Source organism: Lemur catta, chromosome 19 (assembly GCF_020740605.2).
Source record: "Lemur catta isolate mLemCat1 chromosome 19, mLemCat1.pri, whole genome shotgun sequence".
Classification (NCBI taxonomy): Eukaryota; Metazoa; Chordata; class Mammalia; order Primates; family Lemuridae; genus Lemur; species Lemur catta.
The window spans coordinates 27,847,756-27,866,802 of NC_059146.1; the positions used below are offsets into that span (position 1 = coordinate 27,847,756).

General features: G+C 59.6%; 1 protein-coding gene across 2 annotated transcripts in view; it reads right to left on the reverse strand.

Moving 5' to 3' along the window:
* MEGF8 (multiple EGF like domains 8) overlaps positions 1 to 19,047 on the reverse strand; it is a 38,716-nt gene that overhangs the window by 3,998 nt on the left and 15,671 nt on the right. For both annotated transcript variants that reach the window (XM_045531571.1, XM_045531569.1), the window contains exons 16-40: positions 18,057 to 18,175; positions 17,838 to 17,969; positions 17,639 to 17,752; positions 16,964 to 17,212; positions 16,292 to 16,491; positions 15,759 to 15,969; positions 15,410 to 15,659; positions 14,728 to 14,860; positions 12,553 to 12,800; positions 12,363 to 12,473; positions 12,077 to 12,195; positions 11,529 to 11,736; positions 10,885 to 11,065; positions 10,150 to 10,313; positions 9,230 to 9,374; positions 7,839 to 8,070; positions 6,641 to 6,764; positions 6,244 to 6,457; positions 5,924 to 6,138; positions 3,634 to 3,841; positions 3,284 to 3,443; positions 2,218 to 2,410; positions 1,613 to 1,783; positions 1,391 to 1,521; positions 745 to 877 (exon numbers count right to left, since the gene is read on the reverse strand). In XM_045531571.1, coding sequence (XP_045387527.1) covers positions 745 to 877; positions 1,391 to 1,521; positions 1,613 to 1,783; positions 2,218 to 2,410; positions 3,284 to 3,443; positions 3,634 to 3,841; positions 5,924 to 6,138; positions 6,244 to 6,457; positions 6,641 to 6,764; positions 7,839 to 8,070; positions 9,230 to 9,374; positions 10,150 to 10,313; positions 10,885 to 11,065; positions 11,529 to 11,736; positions 12,077 to 12,195; positions 12,363 to 12,473; positions 12,553 to 12,800; positions 14,728 to 14,860; positions 15,410 to 15,659; positions 15,759 to 15,969; positions 16,292 to 16,491; positions 16,964 to 17,212; positions 17,639 to 17,752; positions 17,838 to 17,969; positions 18,057 to 18,175 — 4,365 coding nt within the window. The remainder of the gene's footprint in view (positions 1 to 744; positions 878 to 1,390; positions 1,522 to 1,612; positions 1,784 to 2,217; positions 2,411 to 3,283; positions 3,444 to 3,633; positions 3,842 to 5,923; positions 6,139 to 6,243; positions 6,458 to 6,640; positions 6,765 to 7,838; positions 8,071 to 9,229; positions 9,375 to 10,149; positions 10,314 to 10,884; positions 11,066 to 11,528; positions 11,737 to 12,076; positions 12,196 to 12,362; positions 12,474 to 12,552; positions 12,801 to 14,727; positions 14,861 to 15,409; positions 15,660 to 15,758; positions 15,970 to 16,291; positions 16,492 to 16,963; positions 17,213 to 17,638; positions 17,753 to 17,837; positions 17,970 to 18,056; positions 18,176 to 19,047) is intronic.

Below are 19,047 nucleotides of genomic sequence, written 5' to 3' on the forward strand. Positions count from 1 at the left end.
AAGAGAGACTGAGAGCAAGGGACTCTCTCCTTCCTCTGGAACTGGACAGAGAAAGTGGGTGGGGTGGGGCAGGGTGGGGTGGTGCCCTCCAGGAGGGAGCATGGCATGTCCTTGTGGGAGGTGTGCCTGCACCATGGCGGCCAGCCAGGCGGCCAGCGCAGGCGCTCCAGGAGCCTCCCTGAAGAAGACAGGGGAAATGGCCTCGGGGTAAATGGAATCTGGGTGTTAGAACTGAGAGCCCCCGTTAGCCTCAGGCCATCAGGTCAGAGCTGCCGCTTGGGGAGAACCTGCCTGAGAAAGAAGCTAACAAAGAGGAAAGCAGAATCAACATACAGGGAAGCAGAGACTCCTGACATCACTGCGTGAGCACCTGGATCCAGCCATTCCTGAAGGCAAAACCTGGATCTCAGTTTTGAGAGCCAATACATTTTCTTTTTTTGCGTAAGCTACTAAGAGATGGATTTTCTGGCATTTGGAACCTTCAAGTTATGACTGTCTGTAATGGAGACTGTCTCCCCACCAATCTGAGAGCCGCCCAGAGGCTCCTATCTGGGTCCCCAGCATCGCTGCCCACGGCCTAACACTGACTGGGCCTCAGGAACAGTCTATCCAGCTGACCTGGATCCCAAGATCACAGATTCAGAACCACGTTCTTGGTCCTGCCCCGGCCTGGCAACCTCATCCCAGCTCTGACCTCTGTGGGGTGCGGGACCCCCAGCCCAGAACTTGCTTCTCCAGCCAAACCTGGTACTTGTAGCAGTCTCGGCGGTCGCTAGGGGAGCTGCCCTGGCATGTGCCCGTCTCCGTGTTGTTCTGACACGGGCAGCCTGTCCCATCCTGCTCATTACACGTGTCTGCGTGGCCGTTGCACTGGCATCTGAGGACGGGAAAGAAGGGGAGGGTCACAGGGCTCCCACGACCTGCAGGGGCCCAGGCTGGATGCGGCATACATGAGCTCAACGCTGTGCAATGGGCTTCAAGGGAAACTGAGGCTCACACAGGTCAAGCCATCTGTCAAGCCCACGGGGCAGCTAAGTGGCAGTCAGGATCAGAACCCAGGGTAGACTGAGTCCAGAGTTCACTGAACATGCAGAAGGCAGGAGACAGAATAGGGAGGTTGTTTCAATGCCTCTCCCCTCAACCGCCCTCTCTCTGCCCACCAGTCTCGGCTCAGGCAGGGCTGCTGCGTAGCCTGCATTTCAGCACTGGCCTCGGAGGCGGGGGGTCTCTGAACTGAGTCTCACTCCTTCCCCCAACCCTGCCCCAGCCTGGAGGCTCCCTGGGGATTTCATCCTCTACTGACTGAGGGCAGAGGACTGGTGTGGGGGGGTCTGGCTCCAAAGCTATTCCTAAGGCGAAGGATGAGGGTCCCAGACCCCCTTCCTCTCACTTGGTGCACTTCCCGTCCAGGAGGAAGTAGCCGTGGAGGCAGCTTTCGCACTTGTCCCCATAGCTGTTGTTCTGGCAGTTCACACACACGGCCTCGTCTTCACCAGGACCCTCTGTCACCCAGTTCTCAATCTGGCCAAGAAAGGACAGGGTGATCACAAAAAGGCATGGACTAGCCCCCTTCTCCCTCAGACCCAGAAGTCAGGGACTCAGCCTCTTTCACCTCCTCTGGATCTAGAGAATATTTCTCTGGCTCCTTCCTGGCCATTTCAAGCTCCTTCCTGGAGACGCAGACGTGGCTATTTCCACGACAGAAGGCGTGGCAGGGCCGGCAGGTCCCGCCCCCGACGGCTGAACCCACGAACAGCGGGAGACACTGCTCACAGTGGCTGCCCTGAGAACCCAGGACAGGTGGTCAGGAAGGTTGGAGAATCGGGGCGTGGGTGGGGGAAGAGTCTGAGAGCACAGGGACGGGTGGGCAGCACGGGCTGGGGCGCCTGGTTTGGACAATCCCAGCCTGTCTGCGATTCAGCCCCCGCCTTCACCTGTGCACTTGCAGCCCAAAGTCCTGGGCTCAAAAGAGCCCTTCCCTGCACTATCCCAAAGTCTTCTCCACGTGCCTGCCCTTCCGGCCCAGCACCCACTCTGTCCACTACGCCAGGGCAGCCCCACAGTCTTCTCACACCTCCCTGGCCCAGGGCTCTGCCCCCGCTTCCCCACCCCCGGCTTATCAGGGCTCGGAACCAGGCTCAAGATGCCTGAGCACAGGCTGAAGGCCAGCGAGGGCCTGGGTCCCGCCGTCAGGGTCTGAGGCCCCAGGCAGCCCACCTTGGTGTGGTTGCGGCAGAGCAGGCAGTGGTCACGTGCCCCCACGCCAGCACACTCGCTGTGGCGGTTGCAGCGACACTCCGTGGAGCAGTTGCGACCAACAAAGCCGAAATGGCAGCGGCAGTGGTCGGGCTCCACGCACGAGCCGTTCACGCAGCCCTGGGCACACACGGGGCGGCAAAGCCCTGTCACGCTGCAGGGGGAGCAGGGGTCAGGGCAAGTGGCCTCAATAGGAGGTCACCCTCCTCACGGCCCCATGGCCTAGCCCCTCACCCACTACTCCACTCTCTTCTCAACTAGTCCCTCTTCCCTGTTCTGTTCCATCATCCTCTCCTCTTCAAGGTCTAGCTCACCACATCCTCCGGGAGTCACAACCCTCCCTCTGGGAAACCCATTAAACTCATTCATCCCCAGCCTATCTCACCATCCCTTTTCCTCCGGGCCAAGCCCACCACCCACACCCTTCACGGATCTCAAACGGATCTCGCCACTTTCACGCACTGGACTTCCTTTTCTTCTGTCCTGCTTTGCTCTACACCTGCGGCACTGGCCCGCCACCTGATGGGGACTGGGCCACAGAGCTCTGCCCCCCACCGCCCATCCGTGGAAAAATTGTCTTCCATGAAACTTAGGGGGGGCCCCACACAGAGCGAGCAAGCAAAGCTCCATCTGTATTTACAGCCGGTCCCCATCGCACACATCACCGCCCAAGCTCCGCCTCCTGTCAGATCAGTCTCTGTCTCCCATCACCCCCAGATGGGACCGTCTAGTTGCAGGAAAACAAGCTCAGGGCTCCCACTGATTTTGCATTATGAGTTGCGTAATTACTTCATTACATATTACAATGTAATAATAATAGAAACAAAGTGCACAATAAATGCAATGCGCTTGAATCATCCTGAAAGCATCCCCCACCCCCACCCCCACCCCAGTCTGTGGAAAAATTATCTTCCACGAAACTGGTCCCTGGTGCCAAAAAGGCTGGGGACCGCTGCCCTAGACCTCACCCTGGTCTGTCTGGCCCTGCTCCTCCAGCCGCCCAGCCCCGTCTGGCCTGCAGCCTCACTTGTCCATGGTGTAGCCCGTCTTGCAGCTGCACTCGTAGCCGTGGGGCTGGTCGTGACAGTTCTGTGTCTCGTTGCAGTCGTGGTGCCCGTTTGCACATTCGTCCTCAGGGGGGCAGGACAGGAAGGCCCAGGAGGCCCCGGGACGCCCACACGTCAGCCCTGGCACCGGGAATACAGGGCTTCACCTGGGGGGGCCTCTGCACCGCCCACCCCCAGCCACCCAGGCCCTTGCTTCTGCTTCCTCTGAGCCCCACTTCCGGCCTGGCTCAGCACCCCCATGTTCATGTTCTCCATGCCAGACCCCAGCTAAGGGCCAGCCCTTCTTGCCTCACCCCCAAGCCCCTCTCACCATCACGGGGGCCACTGAGTCCGCCCTCCATGCAGTGGCCGCCCCCATCCTGGCCCCCCCAGGCACACCAGCCGCAGTGGGGGCGCCGCAGGCACAGGGCACACTGGGTGGCCTGAGCACAGCCCAGGGAGCAGCTCTCGGGTCCCCGGAGCAGCCGCCCACATCCTCCGGCCATACACCGCAGGGGCAGGTAAGAAGGGCTCAGACACTGTAGGGGGAGAGAGAGGTGGGGAAAGAGAGTCAAACAAACACGTTCTGGGTATCTTTGCTGACCACGCTCTTCTCTGAGGACTTGCTCCTCCCTGGCTGCAGCCAGGTGCACTAGCTGGGGTCATCACGTTCTCTCTCTCTCGAGCATTTGTAACTGGACGGCAAGACCAGAAGTTGGGCTAGGGAGGTCCTTGAAACGGGTAGGTCATGTAGACTTGGGATGGAGGGACTGTTTGGACGAGCAAATGATGAGAACACGGAAAGGCAGGACGAGGCAGCTGCAGACAGAGGCAGGGATGGGAACCACGCACCCCAGAGAGAGACGGAAATAAGCTTTCCAGGCTCCATCTCAGCCCCTGGTGAGGCCTGGCTGCACCTTCTACCCCAGGTTCCAGGAGGGACCACTGTATTGGCGTAGGGAGTTCCCTTAACCTACCTAGCTAAGGACTCTGTTTTCTTACAGCTCAGGAAGGCAACAACCCCAGAAAAGAGTATCAGGTGTGGGGCTGTAAACCACAGTCACTTAGAAGAAACACAGACCTGGCTGCTGAGACAAAAAGGCTTCTCCCACCCCAGGCTGGGAGGCTGAGGAGTCCTTGGTTAGGGGCCAGGTAGCAACTCCTCCAGGGGTGAGGAACCTGCGGCCCCAGGGCCACATGTGGCCTTCTGATCCTTGAGTACAGCCTATTGACTGAATCCAAATTTTACACAACAAATGCCTTTTTTTTGGAGGGGGGAACGGAGTCTCGCTGTTTTACCCTGGCTAGAGTGCCGTGGCATCAGCCTAGCTCACAGCAACCTCAAACTCCTGGGCTTAAGCAATCCTTCTGCCTCAGCCTCCCAAGTAGCTGGGACTACAGGCATGCGCCACCATGCCCGGCTAATTTTTTGTATTTTTTGTTGTTTGGCTTAATTTCTTTCTATTTATAGTAGAGACGGGGTCTTGCTCTTGCTCAGGCTGGTCTCGAACTCCTGAGCTCAAACAATCCACCCGCCTTGGCCTCCCAGCAAATGCTTTTAACAAAGGGATTTGTTCTGTCAAGTTTGGATTCGGTCACAGGCCACACTCGGGGATTTGGAAGGCCACATATAGCCTTGAGGCCACAGATTCCTCACCCCTGTTTGGGACCCCAGGTACGTGCACAATGAGGTTCAGACCCCTGGGAACTTACCTCAGCGTTTAAGAGCATTTTATTTACTGCTGGGGCCTTAAGTGAAGTATGAGAGGAAAGAGACTAATCTGGACTGGCTGCCTGAAAGCACTTGGGAAAAAGCAAAGCAACCCTGAGATCCCGAAATAGAAAACCCTGACAGCTCTGGCCAGAGCTCCAAGCCCACGGCAGGGCAAAGCCTGCAACGAGCAGGGCCTTGCTGAAAGGCCAGAGGAAAAGCCTCTGCCAGGCTGGGCGTCTAGATCTAAATTCAGTGCACCCGCTGGCAGATGGTGGGGCAACCTGGGAGGGGTACAGAACCGAGTCCTCAGTTCTGCACAGCACTTTCTGCTGTGACCTCCCTAACGGCCAAATGCGATGACGCCCAACACTGTAAACTGCATGTCCTGTGTTCTCAGAGCAGGATCCTAGCTTGCCTGTTGACAAACCCCATAGCCTAGCAAAGTGCCCGGCACAAGGAAGGTGCTCCAGAAGGAATTCACTAAAGGGAGGGAGGACAGGAGGAAGGAGCAGCCCAGGGAGGAGCTCTCTCTGCTGCCTGCCCCAGGCTGGGAGGCCAAAGCCATTAAAGAACAATGCCAGAAGGTTAAAACCGGGTAGCCCTCGAGCCAGATCGTAAGAGACATATGAAAGGACGTCATGGAAAGGCCAGGGGACCATGAATAAGGGAGACACAGAGGCCGGGCAGCCAGTAAGGGGGCACAGCAGCACGGCCACAAGACACAGCAGGGACAGGGACACTCCCAGGCAAAGGGGGAAGACAGAGATGGTGGGAGGAGAGAGAAAGCAGACTGTGGGGCTACAGCCAGGGAGATGGAAAAGGGAGGGCGGAGGAGGAGGTGGAAGAAGAAAGGTCAGTGCCAGGGCAGAGGCGGGAGACCTGGACGGGCCCCAGCCGGGTACAGTACCTGCTGCAGGCTGCTGCTCCAGACGCAGTGTTGCCAGCCCCCGTCCGCACCCTTGGAGTCCAGGCAGGAGGTGCAGTTAGGTAGGAGGTGACAGGGGGTGGGGCAGGGCAGTGGGGGCGAAGACTCCACCGGCATCGGGGACACGTTCAGCAAAGAGTGGCTGAAGCACGTCCAGTCATAGGTGGGCTGCACTGACAGGATGCGGCGGGTCTCCCCTGGGGTTGGGGCATGGGGGATAGTCGCCAGTGCTGGCCCCCAGCTTCCTCCTCCCCCAGGCCCAGGGGGAGTCCAGGCCCCCACACTCCAACCCCGCAGCTCACCCGTCCTCTTGAACTGCCGCGTCCACATGCACTTGCCCTCCCGCGTGCACTGCTCGCAGTCGGCCGCCCCGCACGTGGCCTCCGAGCAGTTCCCCGCCCAGAAGACCTCTCGCTGGTTGATGCGACAGTCGTTCTCTGAGGTGCAGGAGCCGTTGCGCCCGATGCAGGCACCCTCGGGGCAGTTGGTACACCACTTACAGCGGGGTGCAGATGCCTGGGGGGGGAGACGCACTTGGAGGGGTCCTCAGGGGCCCCCAGAAATCCTCCTGAGCCAGCTAAAGGGTCTGGGGGTTCCCGAGACCCTGAGGTGGGTGGGACAGCTAACCAGAGTGGAGACCAGGACCGCCCCCCCCACCTGCTGCTCCTCATCCCCCCCCCCCGCCCCCCACGCACTCACCTCTCCATCTCCAGGCTGCAGGGTCCGGGGGTGGCGGGCCAGGCACTCACTGCAGGTCCGGAGACGTCGACATTCCTCCGGGGAACGAGGCATTGGGGAGCAGGGGGGCGCCCCACAGCCCAGCCTGGAGGGCATGAGGCCTGGCTCACTCACACCCAGCCAGGCCCCATCCTCCCGCCTACAGGACACTGCCCTGCAGGCCCTCCCTGCCTCGTCCCAAGCCGGACTCAGCACCAGCCTCCCGAACCTGGTCCTCCCCACCCCCACTTGGTGATGGATGGTCCCATGTCCACCTGTCATACGGGCCAGAGATGCTGGACAATATCCCAGGTCCCCCTGCCCCTCCAGCCACCAAGACCTTCTGCCTTCTGAATTTCTGACCGTTCCCTCCTCTCCACCCCTGTACCCCTTCCCCACCCAGTCCCCATCTGCAGCCTCCCCACCACTCCACCTCTCACAACAGCTCCAGGGATCTTTCAGCCCGGGCCTGCCCCTGCCCCTCTCCTGTTCCAACCTTCTGTGGCTCCCTGCCACCCGCAGTGCAGGCCTACAGTCCCTTAGCCCAGATCCTCGGAGGCACACGTATTTCAGAACTTTTCAGATTTTAGAAAAGCAGCGGGTGTGCCCATTATTACACATAGCCCTGGCGGTGGCGTCTGAGGGAATACCCGTCATCAGACCCATTAGTCCTCCTGCAGTAAATGCCACGACAGTTACAGGGCAAATACGGCCCGTCAACAGCCCCACATCAGGAGAGGATGACGGAGCAGCCAGATGGGTGAGGGACCCACGAAAGCGTCTTCCGCTTCCAGGGAGGCCTGGATCCCCTGACTGCAGCTGAGGGGTCTGTCTCATTTACCCCCAAGACAGATCATCGGTCAAATACACAACGCACAGCCTCACTTCCGCATCTTTGCTGGTCTCAACTCTACTGCTCTTTTAGTCCTGGTTCAGACCCAGCTCCTCCAGGAAGCATTCTCGCACGAGACCCCAGCCCACAGCCAGGGCTCCCCACTCAGAGATCCCCCCACCCCTAGCCGCCCCTGCCCTTGGTGACTTGCCCACTTTCCCAGGTGTGAGCTGGATCCTGAAGCAGATGGGCCACTCCTGGGGCCTCCCTCCCAGCCTGGCCTAGCACAGGACCCCTTCAGCGGGGACGACTGCCTGCTGGCGATGGGCCGTCAGTCGCCATGGTTACCTGTGGGCCTGGTCCCCAGACAGGCAGGCCCCATGGCACCAGGTGCAGGCCCCAGACTGGTTACAAGCTTCAGGCGAGGACAGCAGGTGGCAGGGGTCGGGGGGCAGGGTCAGTGCCAGCAGGCGGCCCAGGGCCACCCCCCCAAAGCCTCCAGAGACGTACAGGCGGCTCCCCACCGCCGCCACGGCGTGGGCCACAGACTCCTCCATCGGGGGCCCCACAGAGGCCAGGCCTGAGGAAAGACGGGTTCAGAGAAAGAGCAGGAGACCCAGAGAAAGGACCCACACAAAGACGCCAGTCAGAGAGGGACACCGAGACAGAGGAGAAAGTCAAAGGATAGACGAGACAGACACAGAAAGAGCAGACAGGTAAGGAGAGATGGGGCGAGAGACTCAGATACACAAACAGAAAAATGGAACAGAAAAAGTGGAGTAAGAACAGAGATAAATGTCTTGGAACCAGACAGAGGTGGCGGCACCAAATGCCAGTGAATGTTAAAATGGTTTATGTTATTTGAATTTCACCTCCATGTTTTTTTGGTTGTTTGTTTTTTTTTGTTTTTTTTTTTGAGACAGAGTCTTACTCTGTCGCCCTGGCTAGAGTGCAGTGGTGTCATCATAGCTCACTGCAACCTCAAACTTCTGGGCTCAAGTGATCCTCCTGCCTCAGCCTCCCGAGTAGCTGGGACTACAGGCTGGGACCACCATGCCCAGTTAATTTTTTCTATTTTTTGTGGAGACAGGGTCTCACTCTTGCTCAGGCTGGTCTCAAACTCCTGACCTCAAGTGATCCTCCCGCCTAGCCTCCCAGAGTGCTAGGATTACAGGCGTGAGCCCCTGCACTGGCCCTGAATTTCACCTCAATTTTTTTAAAGCCTCAAAAAACTATATCTAGTAGTGGAAAAGATAGGTTAACAGAAAAAGGGAATTAGAGACAGAGGGTCCAACAGACAAGCAAAAATGAAAGGAGCCAGCCCTAGAAACACACACAGCCAGTCACTCACAACAGTAAGTGAGAGAAAAAGGCAAAGATAAGCCCCTTTCTAACCTACGAACAGCAAAGACTGGCAGGAAACACCCCCACATGTAACAATGGTTGTCTCGAGAGACTGGGATTATGGGTAGTGTTTTTCTTCCTATTTTATAAATTATGTACAGTGAACATTATTACTTTTATAATCAGAATGGAAAAAAAACTTTCCTAAGGGGGAAAAAGGGGACAGGAAACAGGAAGGAGGGCATCTCTGTGGCGTTTAGATGACACAGAGGGGACAGGAGCTTTGCTGGTGGGTCTGAAGGCCTGAGTGACTCCTGAGGAGGGGAGGTCCCAGGAGGGGACAGGGTGCCTCCTGGATATCCCCAGGCTTCCCGGGGACAGCACTGGGGACTTACGGGTGAGGTCAGGCAGAAGCCAGGCATTGCAGTTGACCTGGTAGAGCAGAACATCGCTGCTGAACTCGTCGGGGTCCGAGCGCCCCCCAAGAACCACCATGGTGTCCCCCAGCAGGGCTGAGGCATGGAAGAGCCGGGGACGGGGCTGTTGGGGAGACATGTGGGAGGGATGGCCTGTCAGAGCTGTCCTCTGCTCCACGTGCTCCCCCCAGCCCACCCGCCACCCTTGGATTTCCCAACCTGTCGCCCAGCAGCCCACCGGATCCCAACCTTTCTGGAATCTCCTTCCTTCCTCCAGGAGACCTCCTGCATCCCCAAGAGGAGCTCACAAAGCCATCTCCATCCCCCTGAGCTCCCAGAACCCCCAGGACCCAGGCTGCCCTCCAGGAACTCGGCCCAGTCCCCTTGAGATTAGCCCCCTCATTCTTCTCTGATCTCAGCAGCTGGATGGGGGCGTCCTGGGGTGAGGCTCCCCTGAGTCTTTGCTTCACTTCCCCCTCCCCCAAGATGGGCTTGGAAATATACATGGACGGACGACGCAGGCGTCCCTAACCAGGACAGCCAGGTCTCCCCGTCCTCCTACACACTGGCTCCTTGGCCTCGAGGCAGGAAGTGCAGGGAGCAAGGAGCCCCGGCCCTACTTTCTACAGGTAGGGAGGGAAGGGGAAGGGGCCTGCCAGGGCCACAGCAAGCATGAGGGCAGAGCAGGGGCAGAACTCAGGCCTCTGACCCGCTAGCCTAGGAGCTTTCCTCCTAATCAGGGATGGAGGCAGGGGAGACGTGGGGGTGTCACAGCTCCATCAGGGGACTAGAAAGGAGAGAAAGCAGGAATCCAGGATGGAACCAGTCCCTCGGGCACTGCGAAAGGGGCACCTCCCTCTTGGCCCCTACATCCATCGGTCTTGACCTCTTTTCCTGACCTTTGACCCCTGGGAAGGGGCCAGCAGGCTCCAGGTGCGGTCAGGACAGTGCAGGGAGTAGAGCTCCGGGGACGGGGCCGCCAGCTCCACGTGGAATCGGAAGCCCCCAAACACGTAGAGGGAGTCAGTGGCCTCGTGGTAGACTGCAGAATGACCGTAGAGACCTGGAGGGGGAGGCAAATGACCAAAGGCTAGGAAGGGCTGGCCACCAGCAATGCCCCCGCCCCGCTGACCTCCTGGGCTCGCCAGCGCAGTGACCACACCACTACCCTATGGGCCCTGAGGCCAGAGACCTGGGAGTCCCTCCCAACCCTCCCCTCTCCCTGCTGTTCTAAAGGACAATCACTAGAGACTCCGGGAAAGAGAAGAGAGTCATCCACCCTTGGGAAGTTGTCATAGGCTCTGAGGAGGGACAGTGCCCAAAGAATGTAGAAGGAAGCACAGAGAAAAGAGAACCCCTGAGGAGCAGTGATCTCAGAATTACCGAGGGGAGGCAGCGGGTGACCACATGTGGCAGGAAGTGGGTGGTTTATTGTGGAGTGTGGGAGGGGAAATAGAGGAACTGACCATTTCAAGAGATGGAACCCTGGGAATCTGAGTGGGGGCCGGGGAAGACAGCGAGATGACAAGGTGTGGCAGGCTGCGACCACAGGTTACGGAGTGGACAGAGTCTACACAAAGCCCGGACAGCTGGGAGGCCAAAGGGTGCTGTGCCCTCCTGGTCCCCAGCCCCACCTGTGGGCGGTGTTCCGCTCTGCGCTCCTGACACCCAGGTGCCGGTCGCCAGCTGGTACTCGAGAAGCTGCTGGTTGAAGCCATTTTCGGGGGAGTAACCGCCCACCAGGAGCAGAGACAGGCCTCGGCGGGCAGTGAGCGTGTGACCGGCAACTGCCGGCAACTCCACGGTCTGAGAAGCCTGGGAGATGGAGGGCCAAGGTCACCAAGGGGGCTGGAGGTCAGGGGTCACCTTGTGGGTAGAAGCGAGAGTCAGCTCCCCACAGTCCCCTCTGAGCCGCCAAGGAGGCAGTGAGCTCCCAGGGCCGGTCAGACCCCAGGCCTTCCAGCCAGGTCCCGGCGGGTGTGCGGCAAGCCTCTAGTCCTTTCCACCTGCTCGTCGTCCACGAGTGGCCTGGTGTGGCTTCGGGAAGCCTGGCTCCTCTGCTCTCTCTGTGTGGCTGGGTGGGACTGTGTCCCAGCCTGGCCAACCAGCGGATCACACCCCCTTAGCCAGGGACTGGCCCAGGACTACAGCGTGTCCCAGGATGGCCGAGGAAATTCAATTCTGGGGCTTCTACTGTTTCCTCTGGCGGCAAAGCCAGCAGGAGCTGCTGTGGCTGCCTCTGCCAGGGCCTGGGGGAGGGGTGGGGAGAGATGCTCACCTTCTCCTGCCGCCACTGCAGGGTGGTGAGGTTGAGGACCCAGAAATCACGGCTGACACCTCCAGCTGTGAGTCCCCCCAGCAGGTACATGGCACCACGGCCAGCGGGCACGTAGGCAGCTGCGTGGAAGGAGCGGGGTGATGGGCCTGGGCCCCCGTCTTCGGCTCCTGCCAGCATCTGTGTCCACCGCCGCTCACTCACTGAGTACCTGAGGCCAACGTGCAAAAAAGCAGCCTCATTACACAGTCCTCCCAGCATCCTTAAAGGTGACCCTCCCTGACAGATGTCCCAGCAGCCCCTGGGGTAACCTTCCTATGACAATCGTCTCACCATCCCCTGGGGTAGCACCACCCAAATAAGTACCCTGGTTCCCAGGTATCCACAGGTGAGCCTCCTATGACAAATGTCCCAGCATCCTTTGGGGTGTCAGTCACCTTAGAGGTTTCTCTGTACCCCCCTGAAGTGACTCTTAGGTGATAGTCATCTCAGCAGCCCCTCAGGTGACCTTCTCTCCTTCAGGTATCCCATGTCCCCAGGGCTGTCCTCACCTGTACAGGTTTCCCAGCAGCCCCTGGGGCAGGCCTAGGCCCCCAAACATCCACAAGGTGGCATCAGGTCCCTCCACCATGGTGTGCCCCAAGCGGTGCAGGAAGCGGCTAGCAGTGTCCTGGGGGTGGGAGTGGGGGTGGAGGACGCAGGGGTCAGGCTAATGTTATGACAAAGTGTCAGGGCTGCATATAGGGTCTGGGGGTGGTTCCAGGAGTGGGGGTGGGAGAATGATCCAGGAGGTGGACTGTGTGGCATGTCCCCAGAGAGGGAGTGCCCACAACTCACAGCTGAGAGGCGGCTGTCCATGAGGGTCTCCCAGACCAGCTGCCCGCCATCCAGCTTCGTGGCACAGTCGGGGCCCCCAAAGCCCTCAGCGCAGATGCACACGCCCAGGCTCTGGGGACAACAGAAAGAGGCTCAAGGGAGTCCTGATCACCACCCCTGTCCCACCCGGCTTGCCCTGTTCCACCTGTACCTGGTTACAAGTCCCTGCCCCAGTATGGGCATTGCAGTTCTCAGGACACAGAGCCATGCGGCAGTGTGGGCCAGCCCAGCCCTGGGGACATCGGCAGAGCCCTGCGCCTGCAGCTCCATTCTGGGGTATGCACTCCTGGGGGACAGGGCAGCTCCCAGGGCCCCCTGACCCACAGCGGGCAGAGCCTACCGAGGCGTTGAAGCCCCAGGACGAGGAGCCATTGGCCTCCCAGTGTAGCACCAGCAGCCCTGCGGGAGAGACAGGCCAGAGGCTTACAACAAAGCCACGCTCCAGGCACTGCTCCACCCCCGGGTGTTGAGAAACCCCAGTGTGACTGGGCAGGGGAGCGAGGCCCCATCATTTATACTCACTGTCACAATTAACCATTCTCCTGAACACCCTCGGCCAACCATCTAGTTCCATCGATTTGAAAGCCTGAATCGCTCAAGTTCACCCATCGCTTGCCACCTCCTTGGCGGCTGTCCAAGCCAGCGTCCTGTCTCACCTGGACACTGGTGCTCCCAACCCCTGCCAGTCTCCCTGGCTGCCCACACCCCACCCTCGCAGCGGCCCAGTGATCCTCAGAAACACGAACCTTCCATAGCTCCCTACTGCTCTTATGCAAGACTGGGTTTGAGGAGGCAGGAATTAATGATATCATGTTAGGATATGTAAAACATGCCTTAATAAAGTTATATGTAAACAAAGAGTTCCCCCTGGAGCTCACAGAGCCCTGCTGATCCTCCAACCTCATGACCCTCCACTCTCCCTGCTCTCTGAACCCCAGTGCCTCCTGGCCCCTTCCTGGTCTCAGGGCCTTGGCACCTGCTACTGCTCCACCCGGAGGAGCCTCGTGCCACCACGCCTCTGGCTTCATGCCACAAGTCAAATTTCACCTCCCCAGGAAGCCCTCCCGGCTCCCCAGGTGGGACCAGGTACTCACTCCTTTCCATTCCCTCCCAGTCCTCAGCAAAGACATGATTCCTGGAGCATGCTTTGTTGCATGCAGCTCGTACCCCGCCCCACGAGTCCCCGAGGGCAGCTCCTGTGTCTCTCCTTCACTGCTGCATGTGCAGGGTCTGGCTGGGGCCTGGTTCACCGCAGGTGCCCAGTAAAAAATTTTTTTTTTTTTTGTTGAGACAGAGTCTCACTCTGTTGCCCAGGCTAGAGTGCCATAGCATCAGCCTAGCTCACAGCAACCTCAAACTCCTGGGCTCAAGCGATCCTTCTGCCTCAGCCTCCTGAGTAGCTGGGGCTATAGGCATGCACCACCATGCCCGGCTAATTTTTTCTATATATATTTTTAGTTGTCCATATAATTTCTTTCTATTTTTAGTAGAGACAGGGGTCTCGCTCTTGCTCAGGCTGGTCTCGATCTCCTGAGCTCAAACGATCCGTCTGCCTCGGCCTCCCAGAGTGGTAGGATTACAGGCGTGAGCCACCGCGCCCGGCCCTCAGTAAACATTTGCCAAGTGAAAGGAAACCAGCTCAGCTCTAGGGGCCTGGGGGCTCATGCAGTCTCTGGCAGGCCAACTGCAACTTTGTCCCTTTGCCAGTTTGTCTCCTAGCCTTGGAGCCGCTCTGGTTTACAACATGTAGCAAAGCTTTCCCAAACTCAGGCCCTTTAACTATTGCGGGTAGCAAATTCTTTCCCCCGTGTCTCTGTCAGACCATGCGGGGTTTCTCGGCCTCCCAGCACTTATTGGTGTTTGGGGCCTGGTAATTCTTTGTCATGGGGCTGTCCTGGGTGTGACAGAACACACAGCAGCATCTCTGGCCTCCACCTACTAGATGCCAGTCGTTCCCCTGGTCATGATGATCGAAATGTCTCCAGACATTGCCAAATGGCCTCCGAGGGGCAAAAATCACTCCTGGTTGAGAAGCACAGGCTAAGGAGCTGCTCAGGGGTGCTCACACCAGCCACATCCGACATGCTCCAAAGGCACATCCCGCTCGGCCCGTCTCTCCAGAGCGGTGGCCCAGAGAGCACAATCCCATTTCCTCTTAACTGGGGAAACTGAGGCAACTGAGGCCCAGGGATGATGAGGGACTACATCATCCAGCAAGTCAACGGCAGAGTCGAGCTGGGTCCTGATCCCACTTCAGGTGGCGAGTTTAGGGGTGAGGGATACACAGCCCAGGGCAGAGAGACCCCACTTCCCCCAGCACCCATACCAGACAGGGCCTGCACCGTGAGCGGCCTGTCCCGCCGCTGGCCACAGAAGGCAGCTATGAGGCTACGGTCCGACTGGACGACGCCCGTGTCCAGGAAGCGTGGGAACCCGTCAAAGGCCAGGACATAGCTCAGCTGGAGGGGTGAGAGTCAAGGATTAGAGGACAACGAGGAGGAGAAAGAGGGCACCTGGGGCCGGGGAGGGGAGGGGCTCCAGAGGAGAGGGCCATCTGACACCGGGAAATGGGCTATCTGAACATCCAGGGCAGACTGTCACAGTGTGGCACAGAGGCCACCACTGCCCACCCTGTGTCCAAAGCAGACATGGCCAACAGACCAGGCACGCCTGCATTGAGCCTCTTTCTCAATACACAGCTCTTGGCAGCCGCGGCCAGTCGATCGGAGTTGGCACACAGGTGTAACAACATACCATCCTCGGTTTGGAAGAGGAGAGTTCACGGATCTGGAGACTGGGGGATATGAATTCAGAAAACAGGAAGTGATCTGGGAAACAGGAGGGTCTGTGGGCTTAGGAACAAAGGGCTGGGATCTGAGGAGCAGAGTTTGGGGTCTGAAGGATCAAAATAAAGACAGTAAGATCCAGTTAGGGTCTGTCTGGGGAATAGGGGTTGGGGGGACAGGGTTCCGGTTTGTGGGCCTGACCCTAGCCTCCTCAGTGCTCACCGTGCAGGGGGTACTGCTGTCAGGGGAGAAGGTGAGGGTGAGTGGGGGACAGAGGGTCCCCGGGGCACAGGGCTGTAGCACCTCGGTGGCTGAGACAACCCACACACAATAGGACAGGCCAGGCCCGGCTCTCGTAGCCCCGCCACCTGGAGGCAGCAGCCCCCCAACCCGGCGTGAGCCCAGTGCCACTGAGGACACGTTGGTGAGGAGGGTGCGACCCCCACACTCCCGGAAGCAGGAGCCACCGGCCCTGGGAAGATGGAGGAGAGCCAGTGTCAGACCAGTCCTGCCCCACCCCTCCATGTCCCTGCGGCCACCCTACCCAGCCCTGGCTGAAGCCCTGGCTCACCGGGGGTCCCCGTAGTAGCCTGGGGAGCAGAGCTGGCAGTGGGCACCCTCAGTGTGGTCCTGGCAGAAGCAGAGCCCACTGAGGTTGTCACAGTGGCCACGGCGTGGGTCCCCGTGCCCGTTGCACTGGCAGGGCCGGCAGCCGCCCGAGCCCGTGGCATTGCCGAAGCTGCCGGGCCGGCACCGTTCGCAGTGCTCCCCCCAGGTCCAGTCTGTGGAGGCCCCAGCAGGTAGGACGCAGGGTCAGTGACAAGGACAGGAAGGGGCCCAGACCAACTGGCTCAGCTGATCCCTGACCCCCTCCCAGCTGCTTCAAAGGAGAGAAACCAAGGCCCAGACTGGGGGGAAACAGCAAGTCCCAAGAGGGGAGAATGAGATTGGTTACACCAAAACCTGTCTGAGTCAGGAGCTGGGAGTGGGGCCCAGGACCCAGAGCTGCTCAAGGGGAGCCCGAGGCCCACTCACAGCAGAAGCTGGAGCCTGAGAGGGAGGAGGCCCAAGGCCAGTCCCAGGACTGGGGATGAGGCTGCTCACCCTGGCACTCATCGCAGAAGCCAGGCCCCCGCTTGCGGCAGTGGCTGTGGAAGCTGCAGCCACAGTCCCGGGAGCAGCGGGGGGGAGGGGGGCCCGGGGCGGGTGTGGGCGGGGGCAGGTCGGACGTCCAGCCCAGGTCACACACGCAGGTGAAGTCCGGGGGTCCGCTGCACACACCGTGGCCACAGTCCTCCAGGCACCTGAGGGGCCATGTCAGGGGTGGGGAAAGGGCCAGACAGGCCCAGAGCTCCCAAGGCCCCCATCATCTCCACCCACCGCAACCCCATCAAAGCCCCTGCCTGTTTCCATGGTTCTGAGCTATGTGGGTGACCCTGTCTCCAAGGTAACTCCATCACACATCATCATGCCTGTCTCCATAGCAACCACATGGCACCACTGTCAAAACACCCTTTCAACTGGGTCCTCCTCCATCTCCATGGCACTGAAGACTATGGCCCACAGCCTAGGGGTGACCTATTTCCATGGTAACTAGAGTTACGCTGGGGACCCTGTCACTCTAATGAGGGCCTAGCCTGCAAGGTAAAAACCCCAGGCTAATTGGAGATGCTGGTTCCATGGACGGAATCCCAGTGCCATGATGGCTTGCTCCCTCCATCCTCATGAGCCCCAGCCCTGGGGCGACATCTCCATGGCAACCCCTGCCTCACTCACGTGCGGTTGCAGTGTGTGATGCCATCGCCCTGGTAGCCCCGCTGGCAGTGACACTCGTAGCTGAGGGGCGTGTTCAGGCAGGTCGCCCTCGGGTGGCACCGGGCCAGGCCCAGACGACACTCATCCACGTCGGGACAGCGTGCATACGCCCAGCGGGCAGGGAGGGCCACGGGCAGCCCCAGGCCCTCCCCGACCCACAGGGAGCAGTTACCCCCACCCCGGGGCCCCGAGAAGTCTCCCTGTAGGCACCTGCAGGAAAGAAGATTGAAGAAGGTTGGGGGGACAACATAGAAACAGGGGACAGGGAAAATGACAGGGAGCAAGGCCAGTCAGAGGCAGAGAAACAGAAATATGAACATGGAGAGAGAGAGACAGAGAAACCAGAGCAGTCGCAGACAAAAAAGATTTAAAAGACAGAAGAAAGGGAAAGGGAGGGATGAGGAGAAACAAAAACAGAAAGGCAAGGAGAAAGAAAAAAACAGAAGGAAAGGTGAGACCGAGAAAAGGAGAACAAACAGAGAAAGGAGAAAGGGAGAAAAGCAGAGACAGACGACAGTAAGGAAAGGAAAGGCAGCCACATGTGTTGGGCCGAAGGGCAGAGAAACAAGGTGGCTATCAGAATGACCAATGACAGGGGGAGAAGGTCCAAGCACCCCTGCCACCGCCCAGGCTCACCGTCCCAGTGTGGGGTTGTCCTCGTTGCCACACCAGCCACACTCGTGGCTTTGCAGACACTCATGGCAGGTCAGGAAGCCATCACAGCTCCGGCACCGCGGCTCTGAGTGCACACTGTAGGGCCACAGGGGTCGGGGGTCAGAGTCCTAGACCCTCGGGTGGAACCCTCCCTCTGTGATCCACACCCCAGGCACCGTACCTGTCATCCCAGCCACGGCAGCCCCCGTGCGGGTACCGGGCCAGGTAGGCGGCAAATAGGAAGCAGGTGTGAGTAGACTGGCACCAGGCGCACTGGCTGGAGTTGGCCAGGCAGTCCTCACAGGTCAGGCGCCTGGGGGCGGGGGGCCAGGTCACTCTAAGGCCCAGCCCGGTCCCCAGGCACACCCACCCGCCTGCTCCCTGGACCCAGCCAGCTCACTGGCTGCAGAGCGGGGGACACTCCTCCGGACTCTTCAGGGCACCCCGACCACGGCCCCGGCGGCTGCACGCTGCGTCCCCTTTGCGGCTGGTGCTCTGATGCCACTCGCAGAAGGGGTCCTGGGGGGTGGTTGGACAGAGGAGGCAGAACCCCGCTTATCCCACTCCTTTGGGCTCCCAGTGCCCACCCCACCACCTGCTCAACCTCCCTCACTGGCCCCACTCCAGAGACCACCTCCGGATCCAACTCCCTCCCCACCTGCCTGCCTGGCTGCACCTTCCCCTTCAGCCAGACATCCCCGGGTCTGCCTGCCTGGCACCCATCCCCGTCTCTGGGCAACAGCACCCCTTCTGTGTCATCCCGGTGGGGCTGATTCAATCCTCAGGATCCACAGGTAGGCGAAGGACCACACTCCCTTCCCGCAACCTCGGTCATTGGTCCAGGGGCCTCCACGAGGCCCAGCCAGAGCCAATGAAACACAATTCTGGGACTTCTGTTGAACTGGTGGGTGGCGGTGGGGCGGGGTGGGAGACAGAGAGAAAGGCTCACTCCACTTGGGACTGAGTAGGGGTGGATGGAAACCTGGAGCCCCGGTGGCTTCCTTGCTACTCACAAGGGATGAACCCTCCCTGGGAAGAAGATGCAGACTGGAGGGAGAGGGATGCCTGACAGTATTTAACCACTGGAGATAGCAGACTGAAAGGCCTACTCCGGGCTCTGCATGCCTGAACTCACAAGTCCCCCCCACTGGTGACAGAGGGTTGAGTTGCACTTTCTGGCCCCTGCAATAGGGAGAGTCCTGATTCCCAGGTGCCTATCTCTCCCGGCCCATCTCCTCCACTCCCCACCTGGCTCTTGCCTGCAGATCAAGGACAACAGCCCCAGCTGTCCCCCCAACACCCCACCAGGGAGCCCCTGGACTGCCCAGGCTGGCTCTAGGGGGCCTTTCCCAGTCGCTTGCTCTCACTGCCTCCATCTTGAGACCTCCCCT